General features: G+C 36.8%; 2 protein-coding genes across 2 annotated transcripts; both read right to left on the bottom strand.

Annotated features, from left to right (window-relative positions):
* Positions 1–449: 449 nt before the first annotated feature.
* si:ch211-165g14.1 (uncharacterized) lies at positions 450–9,721 on the bottom strand. The gene is made up of 6 exons (XM_052139972.1): positions 9,569–9,721; positions 6,093–7,996; positions 5,166–5,259; positions 4,490–4,539; positions 4,291–4,337; positions 450–1,432 (listed from the first exon to the last, which is right to left on the bottom strand). The coding sequence occupies exons 2-5, from the start codon at positions 7,992–7,994 to the stop codon at positions 4,293–4,295; spliced, it is 2,091 nt and encodes a 696-aa protein (XP_051995932.1). The 5' UTR covers positions 7,995–7,996; positions 9,569–9,721; the 3' UTR covers positions 450–1,432; positions 4,291–4,292.
* Positions 9,722–11,819: 2,098 nt separating this feature from the next.
* Positions 11,820–21,566, bottom strand: LOC127653324 (transmembrane protein 180-like). The gene is made up of 6 exons (XM_052139974.1): positions 21,264–21,566; positions 15,606–16,334; positions 13,994–14,148; positions 13,243–13,326; positions 12,944–13,087; positions 11,820–12,769 (listed from the first exon to the last, which is right to left on the bottom strand). Exons 1-6 carry the CDS (start codon positions 21,408–21,410, stop codon positions 12,628–12,630), a joined length of 1,401 nt encoding a protein of 466 aa, XP_051995934.1. The 5' UTR covers positions 21,411–21,566; the 3' UTR covers positions 11,820–12,627.
* Between the last annotated feature and the right edge of the window lie 63 nt (positions 21,567–21,629).

Here is a 21,629-nt window from a genome sequence, read left to right as displayed (position 1 = left end):
GTGTTCTGAAAACTCACATTGAACAAGAACAGTGATGCCGTTACATGAACACTTGAGTATTATTTTTGGTGTTTGCTAAGGCACAAACTGTATCATTATTACTATTGCTCATATTTAGGGTTAATGATTCAAACCAATGTTAAAAATTAACCTTTGGCAAATAACATCCAGCACCATTTGTGCTGTGGAATTGAATTATACCTCAAATCATGTAGCCTGTTGAGGCTTGTTATGATTTTGTTACATAGACTTACATGAATAATAGAGAATGAAAATCCCTAAAAAATAAAACCTCTGCTTTAATTAAGTACACTTACAGAGGTAGCTTTGATTTATGATGTGATTATGATTGCCTGGTTCTTTAAAGTTGCTCTAGCATCTCCATCAGGCCAAATTTGCAGTAACACTTGTCAAAATAAAAGAACACTCACACAATAGCATGATTGGAATGTAAAGTAAAAACATTTATTAAAAAAAGAACTTGAGACAGCACAAGGCAGCATGTGAAATGGTGAATCCTACAGACATGGTGACTACTTGATTCTCAGGCCACAGATTAAAATTGAAAACTGAAATCAGATCCATATTTACCTCATCAACAACATCAAATGAAAACTTCAAGGCATTTATACAAGGTGCTAAAACACACTCGGTCTTCTCGAAGGAGGCCGTTCATTCATAAATATACACATATGCATTAAACATAAATAGAAATAAATATGTTCACATAATAGTGCATACTGTTCCATACCAGCATTTTAGTCCTACTGTATGTCATAAGGAGACCTTTGTTTCAGAAAGGACAGTTTGTATTAAATATTTGAAAGGGTAGTTCCAAAAATGAAAATTATTTTATTCTTCAACAACTCATTTTGTGTTCCACAGAAGAAAGATAGATGAAGGTGAGAAAAGTACAGAATGTTCAGTTTTGAGTGAACTATTTCTTTAATTAAAAATGACTTGCTGGAGTACATGAATGAGTGAAAATGAAGGAGAAAGCTCTTCCGCTGTGTTTGTCTATACATAAATAACACTCTTATTAACTTATGCGTCAACACTGCTGGTCAGGTGAAGCCATTTAATTCTGTGCAAATTTGTAAAAGGGTTTTATGTGATTAAACGTGAAGCAGATAAAGGAGATATTGATCTTTCTGTAAACTTCTGTGAAGAGGAAATAATTAATAATTTTAAAAAACAGAAGTGGTTATTAAGTGCTGAGAGGAATGCAATGAATTTCATCCAGCATTGTCAGAGGGTACTACTCGTATCTGACAGCTAAAAGGCAGTGGCTGTGGACAGTACACAAACAGCCCATCCAGCTCTGAACAATTATCTGCCTGAGAGGAAATGTAAACACTCAAATACACCAAATGGAGAAATCTGTAAACACATAAGCGATCAACTCCACTGCCAGATGCCATATGAATTCTACCTGCAAAAGATGAAAAAAATAACAAACAAAATCAATTATTTCACTGTAAACCCCAGCTTTTTAGTGAGTGTTAATAATAGTTTTAAGCATACTATTAAAGCATGTCTGAATTGACAAAAAAAAAGGAAAAATATGTATATTTGTACAGCCGTGGCCAAAAGTATTGGCAATGACATACATTTTGTGTTTCGCAAAGTTTTCTGCTTCAGTTGTTGTGGTGTTGATTCACATTGTTTCTAGATAATTGTGCAGAGTCATCAGAAGCATTTTTAATAATTTCAAAAAGCATCATTGCAAAACTTTATCACAAAAAACAAAATTTCACTGCTTTTGGTCCTGGCACAAAATGACCAGCTAACATAATTTCACTAATCATATCAGCAGCACCTGGGAAAGTGTGAACAGTACTAGTCAGGTGAAATCACTCTATCATTCTGATTGGATTACAAGAGCAGACTGATTGCTATAAAAGGAGGGAAGAAGTGCTTCCAATCATTGTGTTCTTGTTAGCAATGGTTACCTCTAAAGAAAGACGTGCAGCCATCATCGCTTTGCATCAAAATGGCCTCACATGAAAGGAAATTGCTGCAAAGAATATTGCACCTAAAATAACCATTTACCAGATCATCAAGAACTTCAAGGAGAGAGGTTCAACTGCAGTGAAGAAGGATTCAGGAGGTCCCAGAGTGTCCAGCAAGCGCCAGGACCGTCTCCTCCTGAGGAGTCAGCTACATAATCGTGTCACCACCTGTGCAGAGCTTGCTCAATATTGGCAGCGGTTTGGTGTGAGTGCATCTGCATGCACAGTGAGGCGAAGACTTTTGACAATGGCCTGGTGTCAAGAAGCGGCAAAGAAGCCACTTCTTTCCAAGAATCAAGGTCAGACTGAAATTCTGCAGGAAGTACAAGGATTGGACAGCAGAAGACAAAGATAAGTGCAAAGATATTTTCTCTGATGAAGCCCCCTTCCGACTGTTTGGGACATCTGGAAAATCGATAGTCCGGAGAAGAAAAGGTGAACGCTACCATGAGTCCTGTGTCATGCCAAAAGTGAAGCATTCTGAGACCATCCATGTGTGGGGTTGCTTTTCATCCATGGGAGTGGGCTCTCTCACAATTCTGCCCAAAGCACTGCCATGAATAAAGAATGGTATCAAAATGTTCTGCAAGAGCAACTTCTCCCAACGATTCAGGAGTAATTTGGTGATGATCCATTTTTCAGCATGATGGAGCACCATGTCACAAGGCAAGAGTGATAATGAAGTGGCTCTGAGATCATTACGTTGAAATTTTGGATCCGTGGCCAGGCAACTCCACGGATCTTAATCCCATTGAGAACCTGATGTCAGTCCTCAAAAGGCGAATGGATAAGCAGAAGCCCAAAAATTGTGATAAAATCTTAGCACTAATAAGTCAAGAATGCATCTCCATCAGTCAGGATTTGGACCAGAAGCTGATATCCGGCATGCCAGAGTGAATTACAGAGGTTATGAAGAACAAGGGTCAACACTGTAAATATTGACTCTTTGCATATATTGAATGTTTTTGCCAATAAAAGCCTTTAAAACGTATGAAACGCTTATCATTTTTTTCAGAATACCATAGAAACATGTGAAAAAATAATCTACAAATACTGAAGCAGCAAACTTTGCAAAACACAACATTTATGTCACTGCCAATACTTTTGGCCATGGCAATCTCCAAATCTCTTTTGTAATATAATACAATTATTAGTAGTTATATATATTTTATTTTTTCCAATTTCTGAATGTACTTGAAACAGCAGTAAAATATTGATCACATATCATATTGTCCCCCATATTTTTCTTATTAAACTACATGTTATCATATGAACAACCCGTCAGTAATTTTACTGTCTTGATAATTCTGTGAAACCAATGTTGATTCAGTAACCACTTTGACTGATTCAGTGAAGATTTCATCAGACTGATTGAAACCAGTAACTCATGAGTTTGTGAATCTTTTGAACTATTAACAGGAACGCAAACTCATGAGGGGCAGAAAAGGTGAGACAATCACTGGTCCACGAACATGTTTTCCGAGAGATTTATTTTATTAAATTTTTTTAAGCTAAAACACCAATTCCAGCTATTTCAATGATTCACGTATTTTAATGATTCAATTGTGCAGAATTAGCTCCAAAAACAATGGGTACTTTGGTCTGGCTTGCTTCTTTTTCACAAATGTGTTCAGTACTTTTAATTACAAATAAGCCCGAACACATGGGACTCTTATTTTGGAATGTCTGCACTCCCTGTTGCGAGCTGATGGCTGATTTGCTGAGAAAGTTAATCTGATTGAAACTGCTAACCGGAGCTCCTGAGTTCAAACCCTCAAATCTTTTCAGGTGATTCATAAAAAGATCCGATTGAAAGAGTCATTTGTTAACGACTCGCTCACGCTGGGTTTGTTGTTGCGTACAGTGAGCTTGTCAAAAACAGATGGGTGAAAAGCGGAGCGAGACACACTGGTTGTGCGTGCTCAAAAATAGATTCAATAACTCACAAGATGATATCTGACTCAACCACATATGAACGCTCTCTACCCGACTGTCGCCAATGGCGACTAGATTTGTGACCATTTAGTTGCAGTCTGGAGCCCTGTTATTGCATTCAATTTAGTCTGCAAGATCACAACTCAGTAAAAGGTTCTTTACTAAATCATTTATTTAGCTTTAGATTAAGTAGCGGTAGAGCAATGCTGCTGGAAAGCAGTGCAGGAAACACTGTGTGCAAAAATGACACTTTACCTTGAAAGAAAATTAAGCCTATTTTAATACCGTTGTGACATTATTTATAATTTCATTAAAGTACATTTCTAAGCCTAATGTAATTTACCGTCATCTGTTCTTCAGCCTGCTAACACTCATTCTGGATACTTTATTCTGAGAAGACAAACACAAAAGTAATGATTATCATCAGTGAAGATGATGCCAGAGGAAGACAATATATCGGAGTCAGTGCTGCTGTCTATTACACTCCAAACTTATCTCATCTGCCTTCATAACTTTCTGTGAACAAGTAGAAGCAATTTCACCTTGTGCTTTGGGCACCTTATTGTGAAGTTCTCCTCATTGAGCGAACTGTCTGTGGAGATAAAAAAGATGCATTGTATTCAAAATGAAGACAAATGAATCAGTGAAACAAAATAGGGATAAATACAAAAAATGGGAAGCAAACGGGTACTTTATGGGAGATTTAACTTTCCTCTAAACATTTAAATCATTTTTTGTTTTTTTATGTATTATGGCTGTAGGTCAAGTCAGATAACAATGCACTAATAGTACATACATATTGGTAGATCTGGGTGATATAGCTCAAATTAGGGCCCATGTATAATAATTTTTCTGTGTTTTGATGAAATTTAATATGATTTTTATGAATATGAGTTGGCTGATTTTTTTTCAGTCAGAGGAACCATCAGACCAAACATTATTGCCTTGTTTTCCACAGTTTTTCCACTTAATGAACACAAAAATGCTATTAAAACATCTATCTTAGCATTGAGATAGAATGCAGAACAAGCCTACTGGAAATTTGAAAGGAAACTTACTTGCCAAAGAAGCTCAATAAATTCATCATAATTTTAGTACATTTGAGATTGTCAACAAAATAATACTGAATACACTGTTAATATGTATACGTCGACCCGTGCTGGCATTACCGGAACACTTGGTTTCAGTTTGCTGTACAGGCAAACTCATGACTCTTACCTGACTGCAGGGCACAGGGAAAGTGGTATTTATTGGGGCAGTCTTTGAAAAAACATCCCAAAGTGGCACCAACTCTGTGACAGTACGAGCACACCTGTAACAACCAAACAGATCAACCCCTTACAATTTTATGTATTTATATGAAAATGTAGATGGTTTAATCTCATGAAACCTGTCAAGAACATATACAGATCATATTTCATGCCAAATTAATGCATTACTAAAGGGACAGTTCACCCAAAAATGAAAATTCTCTCATCATTTACTCACCCTCATGCCATCCCAGACGTGTATGACTTACTTTCTTCTGCTGGACACAAATTAATGGTGACCAGAACTTTAAAGCTAAAAAAAAACACTTAAAAAGGCAGCCTAAAACTTATCAATATGACTCCAGTGTCTTCATGTCTTCTTCTGAAGTGATCCAGTTGGTTTTGGATGAGAACAGACCAAAATATAACTCCTTTTTCACTGTACATCTTGCCATTGCTTTGTCTCATGATTTCGATCATGGTTTCAAGGTTGATTACACTTCCTTGTGCTTGTTGCATGTGCAGAGCACTAGATGGCGCTACAGGAAGTGTAATTGAGCTTGAAACTATAATCAAAATCATGAGACTGCAATGGGAAGTTGCAAGATCGATTGCCAAGGAGACAGCAAATGTCAAGATTTATAGTTAAAAGGGAGTTATATTTTGCTCATTGGGACTATTTTATTAGCTAACTTAGAGATCATTGCATGATCTGAGATGACTCGCAATATCAGGATGACTGCTCTGATATCTCTGATAATGTTCCCCGGATGTGCGGATGTTATTCAGAAATTCCAGACCACTAGATGGCGCAATTGACCAATCATAATCAGGTATTCCAGAGAATATTCAAGGTTCAACCAGACAGGAAATATAAAAACAAAGCGTTCCTTACCGTTTCTTGTGCAAGCCAGATGGCTTCCTCCAATCCGTAGAGTCTCCCTTTAACTAAAAAGACGCCTGCCGTCCAAATGCTACAATCCTCATGTATCCAGCGTTCACTACAGACACCAGAATCCTCAACCCTCTCCACACAGTTCTCTTTCCTCTGCCGTTTAGCGCCAATTTCAAATCGATCTTTAATGGACTGGCTTCCAACATCTTCCAAACTGTAGACGGAGTCCAAGTCACTGCAGTCTTGCCTCTGGGCAGGTGGGCTACTGTCACTCTTCCAGACAGGCTGAGCTTTATTAGGGTGGTATGGTCCATGCAAGTCCCCGAGACCTTCACCACTTGCAGTCCTTCCACACAAGCAACAGAACTGCTTGACCTGAAACCTGGCATTGGACCCAACGCGGCCCAATAGCAAGCACGATGTCTTTGGGATAACACCAGACACTGTCTGATGCTGTGACCCTTTCTTCATCACAACATCATCCTCTTCCTTAAAGTTCATGATGGTGCAGGATGAGAACTCCATGTGAATGTATGGGGCAAAGCTGTCTGATTTGACATCTTTCTTGTAGTCTTTGTGGTGTACATATCTTAGGTTGATCTCCGGCTCTGGAGGAGAAAACATGGATGACCCAACCCCAGATGGCCAAGGTTTTCTGCGTCTTCTCTTGGTTGTGCTTGCTTTCGATTTGCTCCTTGGTGAAGCTCTCACCCGCTTCCTTGGGGTCCTCGTTTTGGCCCTCGGTTTGGTTCGTTTTCTGCACTTTGAGGCTGGAGTCTTCTGTGGATGGCTGGGCATTAGACACAATGTCCCACTTGGTCTAGACTTCAAGGCGCTTGTGTTGTCTGCATCTGAGGTAGATGGGAGGATTCTAGGAAAAGCAGAATTTGTGTCTTGATCGCTGTCTTGCGGAATAAGTGGTATTGAGACAGATTCCATCCATGACAGCAAGGATTTGGATTTAGAATCATTACTAACATCATGGGCTTCAAAAGAAGGTTCATCTAGGACATGGAAATTATCCACATTTTCGAGAGAGGGGCCCATTTGACTATCCCAGCCAACTTCCTGCCTTGCGGAGGAAGAACTTCCTGCTTCATTGAACTTCCCATGAACTATAACACTCCTAGTTTGGGAGCGACAATGTGGTGTCTTGCATTTGGAGTTGGTTGTCGGCACCTCAACAATGTCACTCTCATCGTCACTAGAGATGTATTCGTCGGAGCATGGAGATGTTTCGTTGCCGTCAGTACATCCTGATGCAAGAGTTTCCACTACAGTTTGCGCAGCTGCAGAACTGGTGGAACATAGTGTGTTTGCAGCAGCATTGGCATCCTGATGTAAACCGGCTGAGCCCTTAGTTTGTGACATGACCAACAGGGAGTCACTCAAATAATGTGTCTCTAATCCATTGTGTGCTATCCTATCTCCTAATGTTCTGTTTTCCAACAAGGAATCTGCTTTGTTATGTTTTTTCGTTCGTCTCAGCACGTCGTCTATTTCCACATGGTAATCATCGTCAAACATGAGGCCTGCAGGTGGGCACTGAGACAGTATCTGAGCCACAGATGGCAGTCCATTGATCAGGGGTAAAGGTACAGAGTAGGGGCCATGGGAGGACATGCCACAAGCCCTTGTCCCATAATGCTTTGTTGCTGGTTCTGGATGAGCATGTGGATTCGGTTGGCAAGGCTGAGTGATGTACCTACCTGATCGCGACTCTGACATGTTAACAGCCTTGTTCCCTGAGGTAATGCCACACCAGTTGGGCTTCCTGACCAAGTTCAAAGCCTCCATGTTGTTTGTCTTTAAAGGACCCTGTCTGCAACCCACTGACAGATCCAGAGCGGATGAATGAGTGTCCTGAAGGTGCATGACATTGACCTGGTTTGGAGGGTCCATAACTGAAAGAACCAAGATTTTAACAAGTCAATAAGAGGAATGGACAGGCCAGCATGGTACTTTAAATCTTCTGGAATATTACAATATGTTAATAGTTTTAAAAAATGTCGCACACTGGACAAGAAGCGCCATGCCGTGTCACGGTTAGAAAACTGTACAGGTATGAAGCACAGGGCACGTCGATGCAGTTCAGGTGGAAGAGAGTACACACAAAAGTTACCAAAGTTTTCCACTACTTCAAGAATGAACAAGGCAAGAGTAAATAAAATCCATGTCCTATGATAACGATTTGGGTTGAATTTAATGGAAAAAATGCATGTTGCACTCTGAGGTGCGGCAGAAAATTGAGCAGCTGTCGTTGATCTGGTGTCGTAGGTGGACCCCGACAACAGACAGCGAGTGGCGGTGTGTTTACATTCTAAGAAACCAATTGTTTATAATTTTAGATCGCGCCCTATCGTCCACAAGACGCGCCGTTGTGCGACCCCCTTGAGGCCTTTAGCCTCTAACATTCTAATAATAATATCCTTTTGTGTTACACAAAAAAAATAAAATAAAAAGGAAGGTTAGGAACAAGAGGGTAAATAAATGATTACACAGTATTTGGATGAATTATCCCTTTAAGAACATTTCACCCAAAGCATTCAATACAGTACTGTGTCGGGATGTTTAATTTTTTGTTTTTACTTATTACTTTTTTGTAATTCTTGTTCTCTCAACAGTGATTCTCAGTAAATTCTTAATAGTGTAATAGAGTACATTTTAATACTCTTTAATATTTTGCATTTTTCAATCATCATAAATAAATACCATGCATGCTAACAATTTTAATAAGTACTTTTTTCTAAAGTTCTCAAAAACTTATATAGTTACTTCTAAAGTTATTTTTACTATTATTATTATCATTATTTCATTATAATTTATATTATTGTTTCAAACAAATCCTATTCTCAATATTCTAATAGTACAGTATAAAATAAACAATTTAATATTTGAATTGTATAGCATTTATACATCACAGAAGTATTTGTTGTACTAAATTTAATTTATACAGAATGTATTTTAATATCTGCACAACTGTATTGAGAATATATATATTAATTTTGTACTATTAAAGTAACGGGAAACATTTTGCGTAATTGTCCTGAAAATGTCAAAAAAATTAAAAATAAAGTTAAAAGGGGGGGGGGTGTTCTTATACCTGTTATTTTCACAGGTTTCTTCAGATTCAACCCAATCGCAATATAAAAAAATAAAACATATTATGAAACTACAAATACTTTTATATTTTTTTAATTATACTAACAAACTACTACGAAAAAATGTCTATCAAGCGCTTCTCACAAATGTATAATGCATCATACTGATTTCAGCACAAACCCAGCAGGGAGTAACACTGTATGAACACGCATTAATCCATATGAGCCACTGTACCATTAGGTTATGCCGTTTATATTGATTTGAAGAGCTTTATTCTGACATGTTTTGATCGATCTATTGACTGATATTGATTAAGTCAAGCCAGGATGACTCACTGTCACTGAAGCTAAAAGCTAGAATTACAAAACACTTACCAGAGGAAAAAAAAGCGTCCTTTAACTATCCAGAGTTACTGAACATATTATCAAAGGAACGAATATCATATAAAAATTAATTTGGTCTAAAACCCATTTATGGATCAATTATATAAAAGATTAATATTACTGACGACAGCAGGACAAGGTAGTTCTCTTATTCGGAAGTGGGAATCCGGGTAACATGGCGACCGGAAAACATCAAACAATGTAACTGTTTTCAAAATAAAAGCTTTGCGAGAAAAGTCAAGTCTCTTTCGAGGCAAGTCAGTCCACTCGGCGGCCATCTGTGAAACGCTCACGGGCAGCAATTTTATATGGATGAATAGTGACGAAACCTCAAGATTACGATCAAAGAACAAACAACAATTAAACCTTACAACAATGGTATCATAAATTGTGATTCTTTAGCTCAGATCACACAAAAAACTCTATAGAGCGCAAGTCTGGACTTTGAAGTAAAAATCCCATTCATTTCGTCCATTGAATTGCTTTTCAAAGATAACTTATAAACGTAAACATTTAAGAACAGATCTATAATGAGCTCAGAGGTTGTTCGTCAATAGTATGTGCTTCTGCCATTGTTCTGGTTATTTCAACTTTTTTCTCGTAAACAACTTACTCATGGTCTATTAATACAGTTTCTATACTTAAAATTCATGATTTTTCTATATTTCCATCGTTATTTATTTAATGATATTATTTGCAATGCTTCATGGGATTGTAGTTCATACCTTTGTCTTTTTTTGTGTGTCTTTATCTGAATCAGCAAATATCCTTTGGCACAATTTTGGCCCAAATAAACAGCTGAAATGTGGCCCAGGTCAGAAAGGGAATGATGGACCAAATCTGGTACAGATATTTTTTGCCATAACTCCACCAGCAGAGAGCCAAATTAGTAAAGCTTGTGTAGCCCATTTTCTTTTTCATTTGAAGTGAAAATAACAGTTAAACATGTTAAACATCACAGACGTGTGTTGATGTTGGTAGAAACATTGGAAGTGGTTAGAATTGTCTAATACATGATGTGAGTGTACTTGCAATACATTTTATTTTTATTTTAAGATAATGTTAAACATAACACATGAAAATTTTATTAAAGTTGGTAGTCATGTCACCCATGGTCAATATCTTTTCCCCTCACAACCCATTAGGAAGAAAATAGAATTAGACAGAATTAGGCACATATCGGACACTTTTTTTTATCCTGAGAAACTCTACACACATCATCTACATGAAAAACATGTTTCTATGGTAAAAAAGACTTTTGTAACTACAGTCTTCAAAGACAAAGCACAACTGGCTCTAACAAGGACAGAAAGAGATGTGGAAGACCAGATGTACATCAGAGTCTCTAGTTTGAGAAATAGACGCCTCACATGTCCTCAGCTGACAGCTTCATTGAATTCTACCCGCTAAACACCAGTTTCATGTACAACAGATGGGCTGGTTTGAGTATTCCTGGGATTTACATGCACAACAGTGTCTAGAATTTACTCAGAATGGTGCCAAAAACAAAAAACATCCAGTGAGCGGCAGTTCTGTGGATGGAAAAGTCTTGTTGATGAGAGAGGTCAACAGAGAATGAACAGACTGGTTCAAACTGACAAACGTCTACAGTAACTCAGATAACCACTCTGTACAATTGTAGTGAGAAAAATAGTTGTTGGCGCTGTTTTGGCGGCACGAGGGGGATCTACACAATATTAGGCAGGTGGTTTTAATATTGTGGCTGATCGGTGTATATAGTGCCTACATCAAATCAAGTTTTTTTATAAGGCCAAGGGGCCATTTATGGTGCAGCATAAAAATGTACAAATACATTCAAACATTAATTACATAAAATGACAAACATCAAAACACAACATTCAAACAGATTGAAAATGTAAAAAATAGCCCTTTTTTCACATAATAATATGATTCACTCTTAAACACTTAGTTTTTATTATATGCTACATTTTCAGATATAGGCACAATGTGGGTACAATCCTCCCAAGTTGCCTTGTTGAATAATTGGAAGCCTCTGGTATGAATGATGTGTGTGGTTTTGAAGAACCCCTTGACATATGGCATGTGCTTACAAATGAATAATTAGGGTTGATGAGGCATGGATATATTGTGGGCTTGCAGTTAAAAAAAAAAATTCAATAACCTAATACACTCGCTTTATGTTTCTTAAAACAAATTCAATTATTTTTGAAATAATGTACATATCAATTATGATGCATTACAGTAATATCAGTGTTTCAGCACCAGGCCAAATTTATTGATATAGAAAAATAATCACAATCTGAAAAATCAATAAACAAATACCACCTAAAAACAAATCTAATAGTGCTCTGACACAGGAAAGACACAATATATATATACCGGTATGTGTGTATATATATATATTTATTACACACACACATGCACACACTTTTTTTAAAAGTAAAAACAAATCCAACATCCCCAAAACATTTCTATCTTTGGTAAAACACTACTACTATACTGCAAATAACACATTTACAGTGAATTTAATAAACTCCATTTTCAACTTCTTTTCCTGCCGTTTACATCTCCTTTACAATATGCTATAAATATCTCAAATCAATATGTATCATCCCAGCAGTTTAAGAAACGCTACGTGGCACTATTGTGCTACAGTACAGAGTTAAATATAAAGAAACTTTATGATATGAAACAGACAGTATTCTTTTTTTCACATTATAAAATTATTTGAACTCAAATCAAAACTTCATGTCCATTAATCAATGTATTTTTGGGGCGGTCGTTAACACACTCTTCTTTGTATTACATATTACTTTGTATGTATGACGATTTCCAACATTTCAGAAAATCAGATTACAGAGCATTTAATAATCCCCGAGATAATAACAGATTTAAATATGTACTTTAACAATTCACATTACTTGAGCACCAACACCATGAAAAATTCACCGGTTCCCCAGTAAAAAAAGATCCCGCCACTTGATTTATCTATATTTCCTTTCTTTCTGTAGTCTGAAAACAAAGTGCTGCACATGAATGCACACATAAAAAATGTAATGAGCTAGAATTCATCCATCTATGTACTTGGAATCCAATGTATGACTGTCCCGTATGGAGAACGGTGTCCATGCCAGCACCTGTAGGACTGTGACACACATCGGTATCACACAAACCAGGTAAAACATGGTGCTGTGCAGAGACTGAAGAGCACTACAATGAGAGAGAGAGAGAGAGAGAGAGAGAAAACGTTTTCTTGAATGCAAAGCTGATTTTCCACCACTAGAGGAGGAAAGAGCACACTGGAAGTAACAATGAGCATTTTATGGATTTATAGATTTTCATGTTTTGTTTTGATGAATGTGTTCAAATATTTATTTGCTTTACCTTGAGTCTGCATCTCTCCCAAACTCTTTTATTTCCTCATAGCCATACTGGTTGAGGACGGACACGACCAGCATCGGGGCCAGAGACTGCGCTGGCTTTGTGAAAAGAGCATTGGTCCCAAAAACCATAGACGAGAGAGGAGAGCTGGAAACATTGATATTTTAAATTCTCATAAATTTTCATTAATGAAATGGTATTTGGAGGTTTCTAGATATCATTTTGTATACATTTGTTTGACGAATAATAGAGTGGAGAGACAACGCTGAGGCTGATTCAACAAAACAGTCCAAATGCTTTACCTGCGTTTGTATTTCTGTAGGTCAGAGTCAATGATGTCAGCCAGTGGCAAATTGAAAAGACTGAACGCTGCCTGAACCAAGACCCTAATTCACCATCAGGGACACAAGACATGAGGTGTAAGAACAGCTAGTATGAAAGAATGCTGTGTACACCATTTAGCAGAAAGCATACTTTGATCCGGCCTACATTTGAAAAAGATTATTCACCTGGTAAGACTATAATACCTATTTGCATCTCTATATGTATAATATCCTCCACTAAACATGGCAAAGCTGTAGCCATTTTGCTCTCTCTTATTATTTTCTTTCTTCTGTTAAAGACAAAAGTAGAATTAGACAATGTATGAGCTGCTCTTTTCTATGCAGGGAAACGGGATGATGATTTATACAGCTAATCTAAAGAAAATTACAAAAACGTATTTTAAATACAGTCTATATGAATGAAGTCATATGATAGATCTGTGTGAGGAACGGATCAAAATTTTAAATGTGATGATAATGTGAATCTTCAGTGAATATTGATTTAAATTTAGGTCTATTCCTCACTCGAAGCTATCGCATGGCTTCAGAAAACGTGGACTACTATGATGATGCTTTTATGTCTTTTTGGGACTTTGCACTATAAGTCACTTTGCTCGTATGAAACTGCCTATCATCTGCTTCAGTGTTTCTATTCCTGTAGATTGTATCTTTATGCATTTATTCTTTTAGTACAAAAACGGACTAGCGCTTTCCTGTTTGAGTTACTTACATGTTGAGTGTGAGGAAAAATGCCAGGAAATAGTAGTTTCTTGGACCCAACAGAAGCATGATAACAGCAGCCCCCGCCTCCACATAGAAGGTGATCAGAATGAGCCTGTAGTAGCCAAACTTCTGAAGAAGATTCTGGCTGCACAACACCAATAACTGTAGAGCAAACACAGAGCACGCTTTGTTTAAGACCTTTATGTGTAAGTTATTGGTTTCATTTTGATGAAGCTGTGGGTTTTACCTCACAATGAGGATCATTGTAAATGCTAAGCAGATGTTAAGCTGTTCTGGTGGTTGCCAGGGCGTTGCTATTTGGTTGGTAATGTTTACTGAGTGTTTTTAGTGCTTTGCTAGGAGGTTGCTAGGGTGTTTTAGGTGTTTAAGTCAAAACACCTTAACCGGAAGTCTCTATGAAATCCTAGTCTCTAGATATGTCTCAGGTTGCTTTTTGAATATAACTCTATAGGATTTTTCTTCATCTGGAAATTCGCTTAGGAAAGTAATAGCACATCTCACCTCAACAATCTACAGTCAGGTCCATAAATGGATCTGACTTATCCACCACAATGGATTTGAAATGAAATGAAAAAGATGTGCTTTAACTGCAGACTTTCAGCTTTAATTTGAGGGTATTTACATCCAAATCAGGTGAACAGTGTAGGAATTACAACAGTTTGTATATGTGCCTCCCAATTTTTAAAGAGCCAAAAATATTACAATTGTGTCGATGTCCCAATATTTATGGACCTGACTGTACATGAAATGATACATCATTCATGTCCATAGTACAAATGACTCAGTTCAGTCATGGAACTCTACATGGCACAAGCTTATATGACATGTAATCTGTTAGTCAATCGTCTGGCGTCCTTAAAAGGTCTTGGACACGATTTGGCGACCGTAATGCAAATTCAACCACTCTGCATTATTTACTGTAACTAGCAATTTGCTATATTTTCTGCAATTTTTCCAAATAAACTGTGAATCTAAGATAATCCATTTTTTTGTCTTTGTAAAATAAATGCTTGAAAAGCTTTATGCAGTCAAGACATGTTCAACGGGTTTCACATAGGGTTGTCAACTGTCCAGTACAGATCGGACGTCCTGTATTTTCGCCAAATTTATTGCGTTCTGTATGGTACGCCTATTGTCCCATATTTTTAGATTTTTTATTTATTGAGCAGAGATGCTCATGGGGGAATCCCATTGCATTTACTATCAAAATTCTTGTCTACATTTCTACAGGACCGCAGATGAACCATACATTACAGCTAAGGTTTAATCTTCACACGGTCTTCCGGAGCTGCTCTGAGTGCAGTCCATGGTGCGGGTCGGCGAGTTCATTTGGAGAGCACACATAATGCACTACAGCCATGAAAAGTTAGACCCTAAAATGCATCAGCGCAAGCAGATCTAGTACTCCAAGACCAAACTTACTAGCTAGAAGGTCATATACATTATAATTCTTTAACAAATATTCAGAGAATTGTCATGACTGAAATGGTTGTAACACACTGAAGTTCAGTACTTAGGGTTAGGGGTTTGTTCAAATCACTAACCATAAGTATGAGCAATAGTGATAGTGATGCATGTCAGTAATAATGATGATGCACCTGCGGGCAGATGAATCCAGCTCCATACATAAAGCTCTTGGCAAGCGATGGCAGGACATCTGAAGGAATGAGGTGCTCTGCAAAAATCATGGTGAAGTTATTGCAGAAAGCCACCATGAACACCTGGAAGAAGTTCATGATGACAAAGAGCTGGAAGTCTCGGTTGGTGAGGATCTGCCAGGTCATGGAGAGCACAGATGACATGGAGAGTGGAGGTTTCTGAGTACTTGGGGAACTCTGCTCAGAACTTTTACCATCAAATCGACTCTCACTATGGAAGCCCGTGTACAGCATACAACCACAGGCCAGCACTGCAACCAGCACTGTGAATCCCTGCAAGGCTGCAAAGTCATCCATGTTCTTGGAGATGAGACCGCTGAAGAGCACACTAGAAGATCCCACCAGAGAAGCCACCTGGCTGTATTTAATCAGTCTCAGTCTGTTCTGATGTTGTCCAGAGATTTCTGCAAACAGCGCACACTGGGCTAACAGCACAAATGTTAGCATGCCATCGAAAGCACACAGAGTCACCATGAGGTGTAGACCGCTCAGCCAATCGCCAGGCTCGTACGCCCTCCACGGGAACCATGCCAGCAAGAAAGCCAGGCAGTACAGAGGGGCTCCGTATAAAATTGAGAGCCGCCGTCTTGAACAACACTCCATACGAGAGTTGTCTTGCAAATAACCAAACAAGGGGTCATTCAGTGCATTCCAGATCATATAGACCACCTGCGGGGACAATAACAAAGGACTCTTTATTGGTCCAAATGAAAGTTCAGTGTGTATGATGATGACAGGATATTAAAATATATACAAAAATATCCCAACAAATTGGTAATTGTATTTTCAGACAACATGCATTTGATTTCTTCTAGCATGGGCAGAGAAAACCATTCTGAGAACCTTTTTTTAAGTACCGATACTTTCTTCTCAGTACACCTCCATAAGACAATACCATGAGGCTGATGATTGGAGGACATTGTGTTTATTACGTTTTTAGCAACTGTAACCCAAAATACATGATCAAAACAGTAGTTAGTTCTCAAATAGTCAAAAAATTCACAGAGAAAAATATGACTGTCAAGACTTTTTTTTGGTCAGGTAAAATTTTTGATTATCTGTTCTATTTTTGCCCTCTCATAGCAGTTTTGGTTAGCTTTCTGTTTGGTTTTGTCAGTGCGTTTTTTTCTGTAATAAAGACTTGAAAAACCCCGTTTATGCTTGGGTTCTTAAGTCCAAAACCTGACAGAAGAATCCAGCCAGCTTTGAACCCAGCAGAAAGTCATTTTTGTGGTACTGTTGGGGGATAGTGAACCACATTTGCTGGCCTCTCCACTCCAGCTCCCCCTTCTTGGTCACCCCTTTGTGCTGTGACCCAACCTCATTCCTGCTCTGGAGCCGCCCGACCTCATTCCTGCTCTCAAGGTGTGGTGTTTTCAGTGTATAAGCTGCTGGCTTCACACAATCACTTTGAAGCACGCAGCACATAAAGACTGTTCACCAATTCATCAATGTATCATGCTAATGTGCCAGAAACATGTACTGGTTCTGCTAAACTGTTAACACCTTTTTCCTGCTTCCACACAATTTACACTCTCATGCACTCTATTTGCAAAACTCTTCACACAACTGTCAGTACTCTAGCACAATTGTCATTGTAAATACATCTGCTTTAAATCAAAGTGAGTCAAACGAAACTCAATGGGATCATATGGTAAACACATCTCACCTGTGCAAACACAATTAACCAAAACGGAATACTTCATTGTCTCAAATATTGTATATAGGTCAAATAATTGCTAATTGAAATACCAGAAACATGGAACAAAAAAACTAAAACAAAAAGAGCATGAGGAAGTAGAGGAAGACAAAGCCCTAGAAATAAATCAAATGAGATACTGTAAGAGCTACTGTGATAGTGTCATCATCAACCATGGCATGAGCTGTAGGGAACATGGACTGAGAATGGTGTCATATCTAAATTGTTAATAGATCTTTTAAAATTGATAAATTTAGTTTTGACTGCTGTGGGTAAACTTTTTCAGCAGGTAGATAGTATTCTCTGTAAACATCAACTTTGAACACTTACTGATCCAAAACATGTGGATAATGATCACAGAATATAGTGTTGTTATACAAAGTAATCGACCAATATAGGATTTTTCAATAGCCAAGGTTGCCAATATAATGCATATACTATAGGCATATACCTTATATGTGATATTGCCTGAGACAATACCGCACATATTAACTGAAATTAAATGTTGTAAAAATTTCAGTATTTTTTACAACATATCTACTTAATAGTTATACTTAACTATTAATACTCTACTTAATTTATAATCATCCTCCTTTTCTTTAAAAAATCAAGGTTACACTGAGCCACTTACAATGAAAGTGAATGGGTCCAATATATAAATGTTAAAATACTCACGGTTTTAAAAGTATAGCCAGAAGACAAACAATGTGTGTTAATATGATTTTAGTGTGATAAAATCACTTACTAACCTTTTCTGTGTAGTTATGGTCAATTTTACAACTAAGCCTAAAACGATGATTTAAACTACCTTAAAGCTCAAATCATTAAAATAAGCTTTTATACAATTATCAGATTCACATTTCTGCCTTTAAACCCTCCAAAACTCACTGCCATTGTAAGTGCTTCACTGTAACCTTGAATTGAACTTTTTTATTTTGTTTTAAAGAAAAGGTAATCAACATTATCCCACATATAACCAAGCTTAACTTGTATTAAACCAGGAATATTCCTTTAACATGCACTGTGAGATTAAAGTATAACAGTATAACAGAAAAGGCAGAGGTGACAATGTTTCACCAGATGCAGAACATTGTAAACTGTCAAAATAAAAGCTCCAGGTGAAGTAAATAGGACAGAAATATATATATTTTGTATAAAACAAATCTAATCCTCAAAACAATAATGATAATTCAGTATTATTATAATACACTTGACTGGGTCCCACAGTAATAATTTAGTAATATGCAATATTTAACTGGGTTCCAAAACATAAGTGAGTGAAGTGGTCTTTGCGCACACATTATTTATTCACAAAAATGCTTTAATAAAAATTAGGACTGTCAGAATTAACTTGTTAATGTATGCCATTATTTAAAAAGTTTAATGTGTTTTTCTTAATCACGATTAACGTATTGACCGTTATACAGCATAAAACACTGGAGCCATTACACTGTCACACACACAACAGTGCCAGAGCCCTTCTACCAAGAGGAGTCTACAAGCTTAGCATAAAGCGGTCCCATAGTGCATTTCTATCTTTATACTGTGAAAGTATATAATAAAGCATTTTATTACTACATATGTTGTATTGTTTTCTTTCCTAAGATGAAAATAAATAAATTTTGACAAGGAAAGATGTATATAGTGTCCAAATTCAGCACTTTCAAAATCAGTGATTAATCATGATTAACTTAAAAAAATTATTCAATTAATCGCGATTAAAACATTTTAATCCACTGACAGCACTAGTAAAAATATATGAAGAAAAATAATGCTTTTTGTTCAGCTACTATGTATTATTGTACAGTATATGGAATATAAATAAGTGCAAATCAATCATAATAAATAAATAAAAATCGCCATTCCACGTACAGGCTGAAACTCAATTGTCCTTGTTTACCGTCGCCTTTGAAGTAATACAATGTGAAGGTTGTACAAAGTAACATTTATTTTTAACAACACTATCAAAGTGAATAACAGGCACAACAACGTGCTAGAACGTGGCAGCCACCTTGACTCTTTTGAGTTGAATGGATCACATAAATGTCACTTGAAAACAAATACTTCATTGTTTCCGAATATCTCCGTTCATTCCCCATCTACACTACAATGCAAAGACATTGTTCCCAAATGTATCCACTTCAGAGAGCGTTTTCGAAAAGTTACATTTTCTCAGTCAAAAACGCCATCTCAGTGTTGACAGAATGCCAAAACGTAGAGGATAAGATGTATTTTCAAACTAAAATATATTAGTGTGGGCATGGCCTAAATAACGACAAATCTAAATGTGACATTTTTATGATGGGATTGTTTGTAAGTTTGTTAAATTAAAAGTTGTAAAAACATGGATAATGTTCTGTAATTGTTGTTAATAAATGATATGGTTTTACTGTAGTTATTGTAGTAACCGTGTTAACTGTGGGGTTTTTTGTGGCAGAAACCATGACTGTGTTCCATGACTGTAGTAACTAGGGTTGTCACAATACCATTATTTCAGTAGTTGGTACATATATTTTTCCTAAGTAGGGCCCTATGAAATATTTATTTTTTTCCCAAATCTTGTTTTATCCATCTTATTTTTTCTGAATTCTATGTAAAACTATATTGGACCCACCAGTGGATCCAAATGTGGCACTATATCATGGAAAAAGGTTTACGCTTAAAACATTAAACTCTTCATATACATTAATCAGGCATATGAGGTATCATTTGAAAGCTTAGAACTTTTCAGAGATAACCATCAATTCTGCATTTATGTTACTTAAAATAACAAAATAAGGCCTCAAAACATTACCCTCTAGAGGTAATGAGGTAGAAATATTTATATGAAAATAATAGTCCTTCACATAGCACATAAATGGATAATTCATATATCAAATGAAAGCTCTCACTCTCAGGAATTATTTTGTAGCCCTAATACCACAGTTTTAAAGATTTTTATAAGAATCACAAAGTGAAATATGATTTCTGTAAGTCATCAAATACAAACATCTCTTTTATGCATCGATAACTGCTGCTGTAATCCCCAAATAGCTAAAAACTTTATATCTGCTTTTACCTTTCTAAAAATAAAATTATTTTTACTTGTCTGTGAGCTTTCTTATGGGAATAATCCAATGTTATATCTTAGATGTCCAGAACAAAATATGCCATCCAGCAGGAAAAGCATGCAAAACAAATGCTGAGAAAGATGTGTTTTCGACTATTGATGATAAAATCATCAATTTTGATATATCATCAAAAATAGAGGATCTCGGCTTTCTAATGTCATTTTAGATTGAGCTTCTAGTTCACTCAGAGGCCGAGATATTCAAAGAAATAATGAGGATGGTGCATGAACTGAAAATTAGACTGAATGTCCATGGACGAGCACATCATTGAGGGCAAAAATGCCTTATAGCGCCACCTACATTTCAGATCTGTATATTGTGATGGAATGTGATAGTGGAAAAAGAATCTAGTGCTTTCTGCATATAGTGGAATAAAATAAGACGTTTCAAAGTGAGGTAGAGTGAACAAAAACAGAATTAAATGTTTACAAAGTTAGGACAACAACAAAAAAGTTTTTTTTATAAACACATACAATATTATTTATGAATAATTTGACAATTTTTTCTTTGTCTCACATTTGGTCCTCCATACTGGATAAGCTGATGTTTAAATGGCACAATGTGCATATTGAAGCGCAAAATGCTGTGATATATATAATTATTATTTTATTTTTTAATGTTTTTATTATTATTAGTTTTTTTGTGTGTGTGTTAAACTATGAGGAAGTAGTGAAATTCTATGAGTGTGAGTTTTCAAAAAAATCAAGTACAGCAACTTTAATTAAGTCAAAAATTTAAACATGAATCCTGTCGCAGTGAAAATATCTATTAAAACCTGCAAATACTCACCTGTGACTGGTGGAAGGCTACTTCTGATATTCTGTACCTGTTTAAGAACAGTTTGACATAGTAGAAACTAAACATGCTGTTCATCATGCCAGCACCAAGTGTTGTCATGGAGTAAGCCAAGGCTGCCGGATGAGCAAAGGGCCTCATGATGCTGACACGGAGGTTTAACCTGCTGGAAATACAATTTTCCCCACAAAAGATAAAGTAATGTGAAACGAAATAATAAAAACTAAAAACTCATGCAATCGCAGATTATTCTTAGAAGCACTATTGTTGTCCGCATCCTGTCAGACAGTACTGCGATACGCTTCCTGCTATTTCGAAGTAGGCGCGACTAGTACGCAAATATTCCAGCAAGTGTGCTAT

Source organism: Xyrauchen texanus, chromosome 12 (assembly GCF_025860055.1).
Source record: "Xyrauchen texanus isolate HMW12.3.18 chromosome 12, RBS_HiC_50CHRs, whole genome shotgun sequence".
Lineage (NCBI taxonomy): Eukaryota > Metazoa > Chordata > Actinopteri > Cypriniformes > Catostomidae > Xyrauchen > Xyrauchen texanus.
This window is presented reverse-complemented; position numbering and strand designations above follow the sequence as displayed.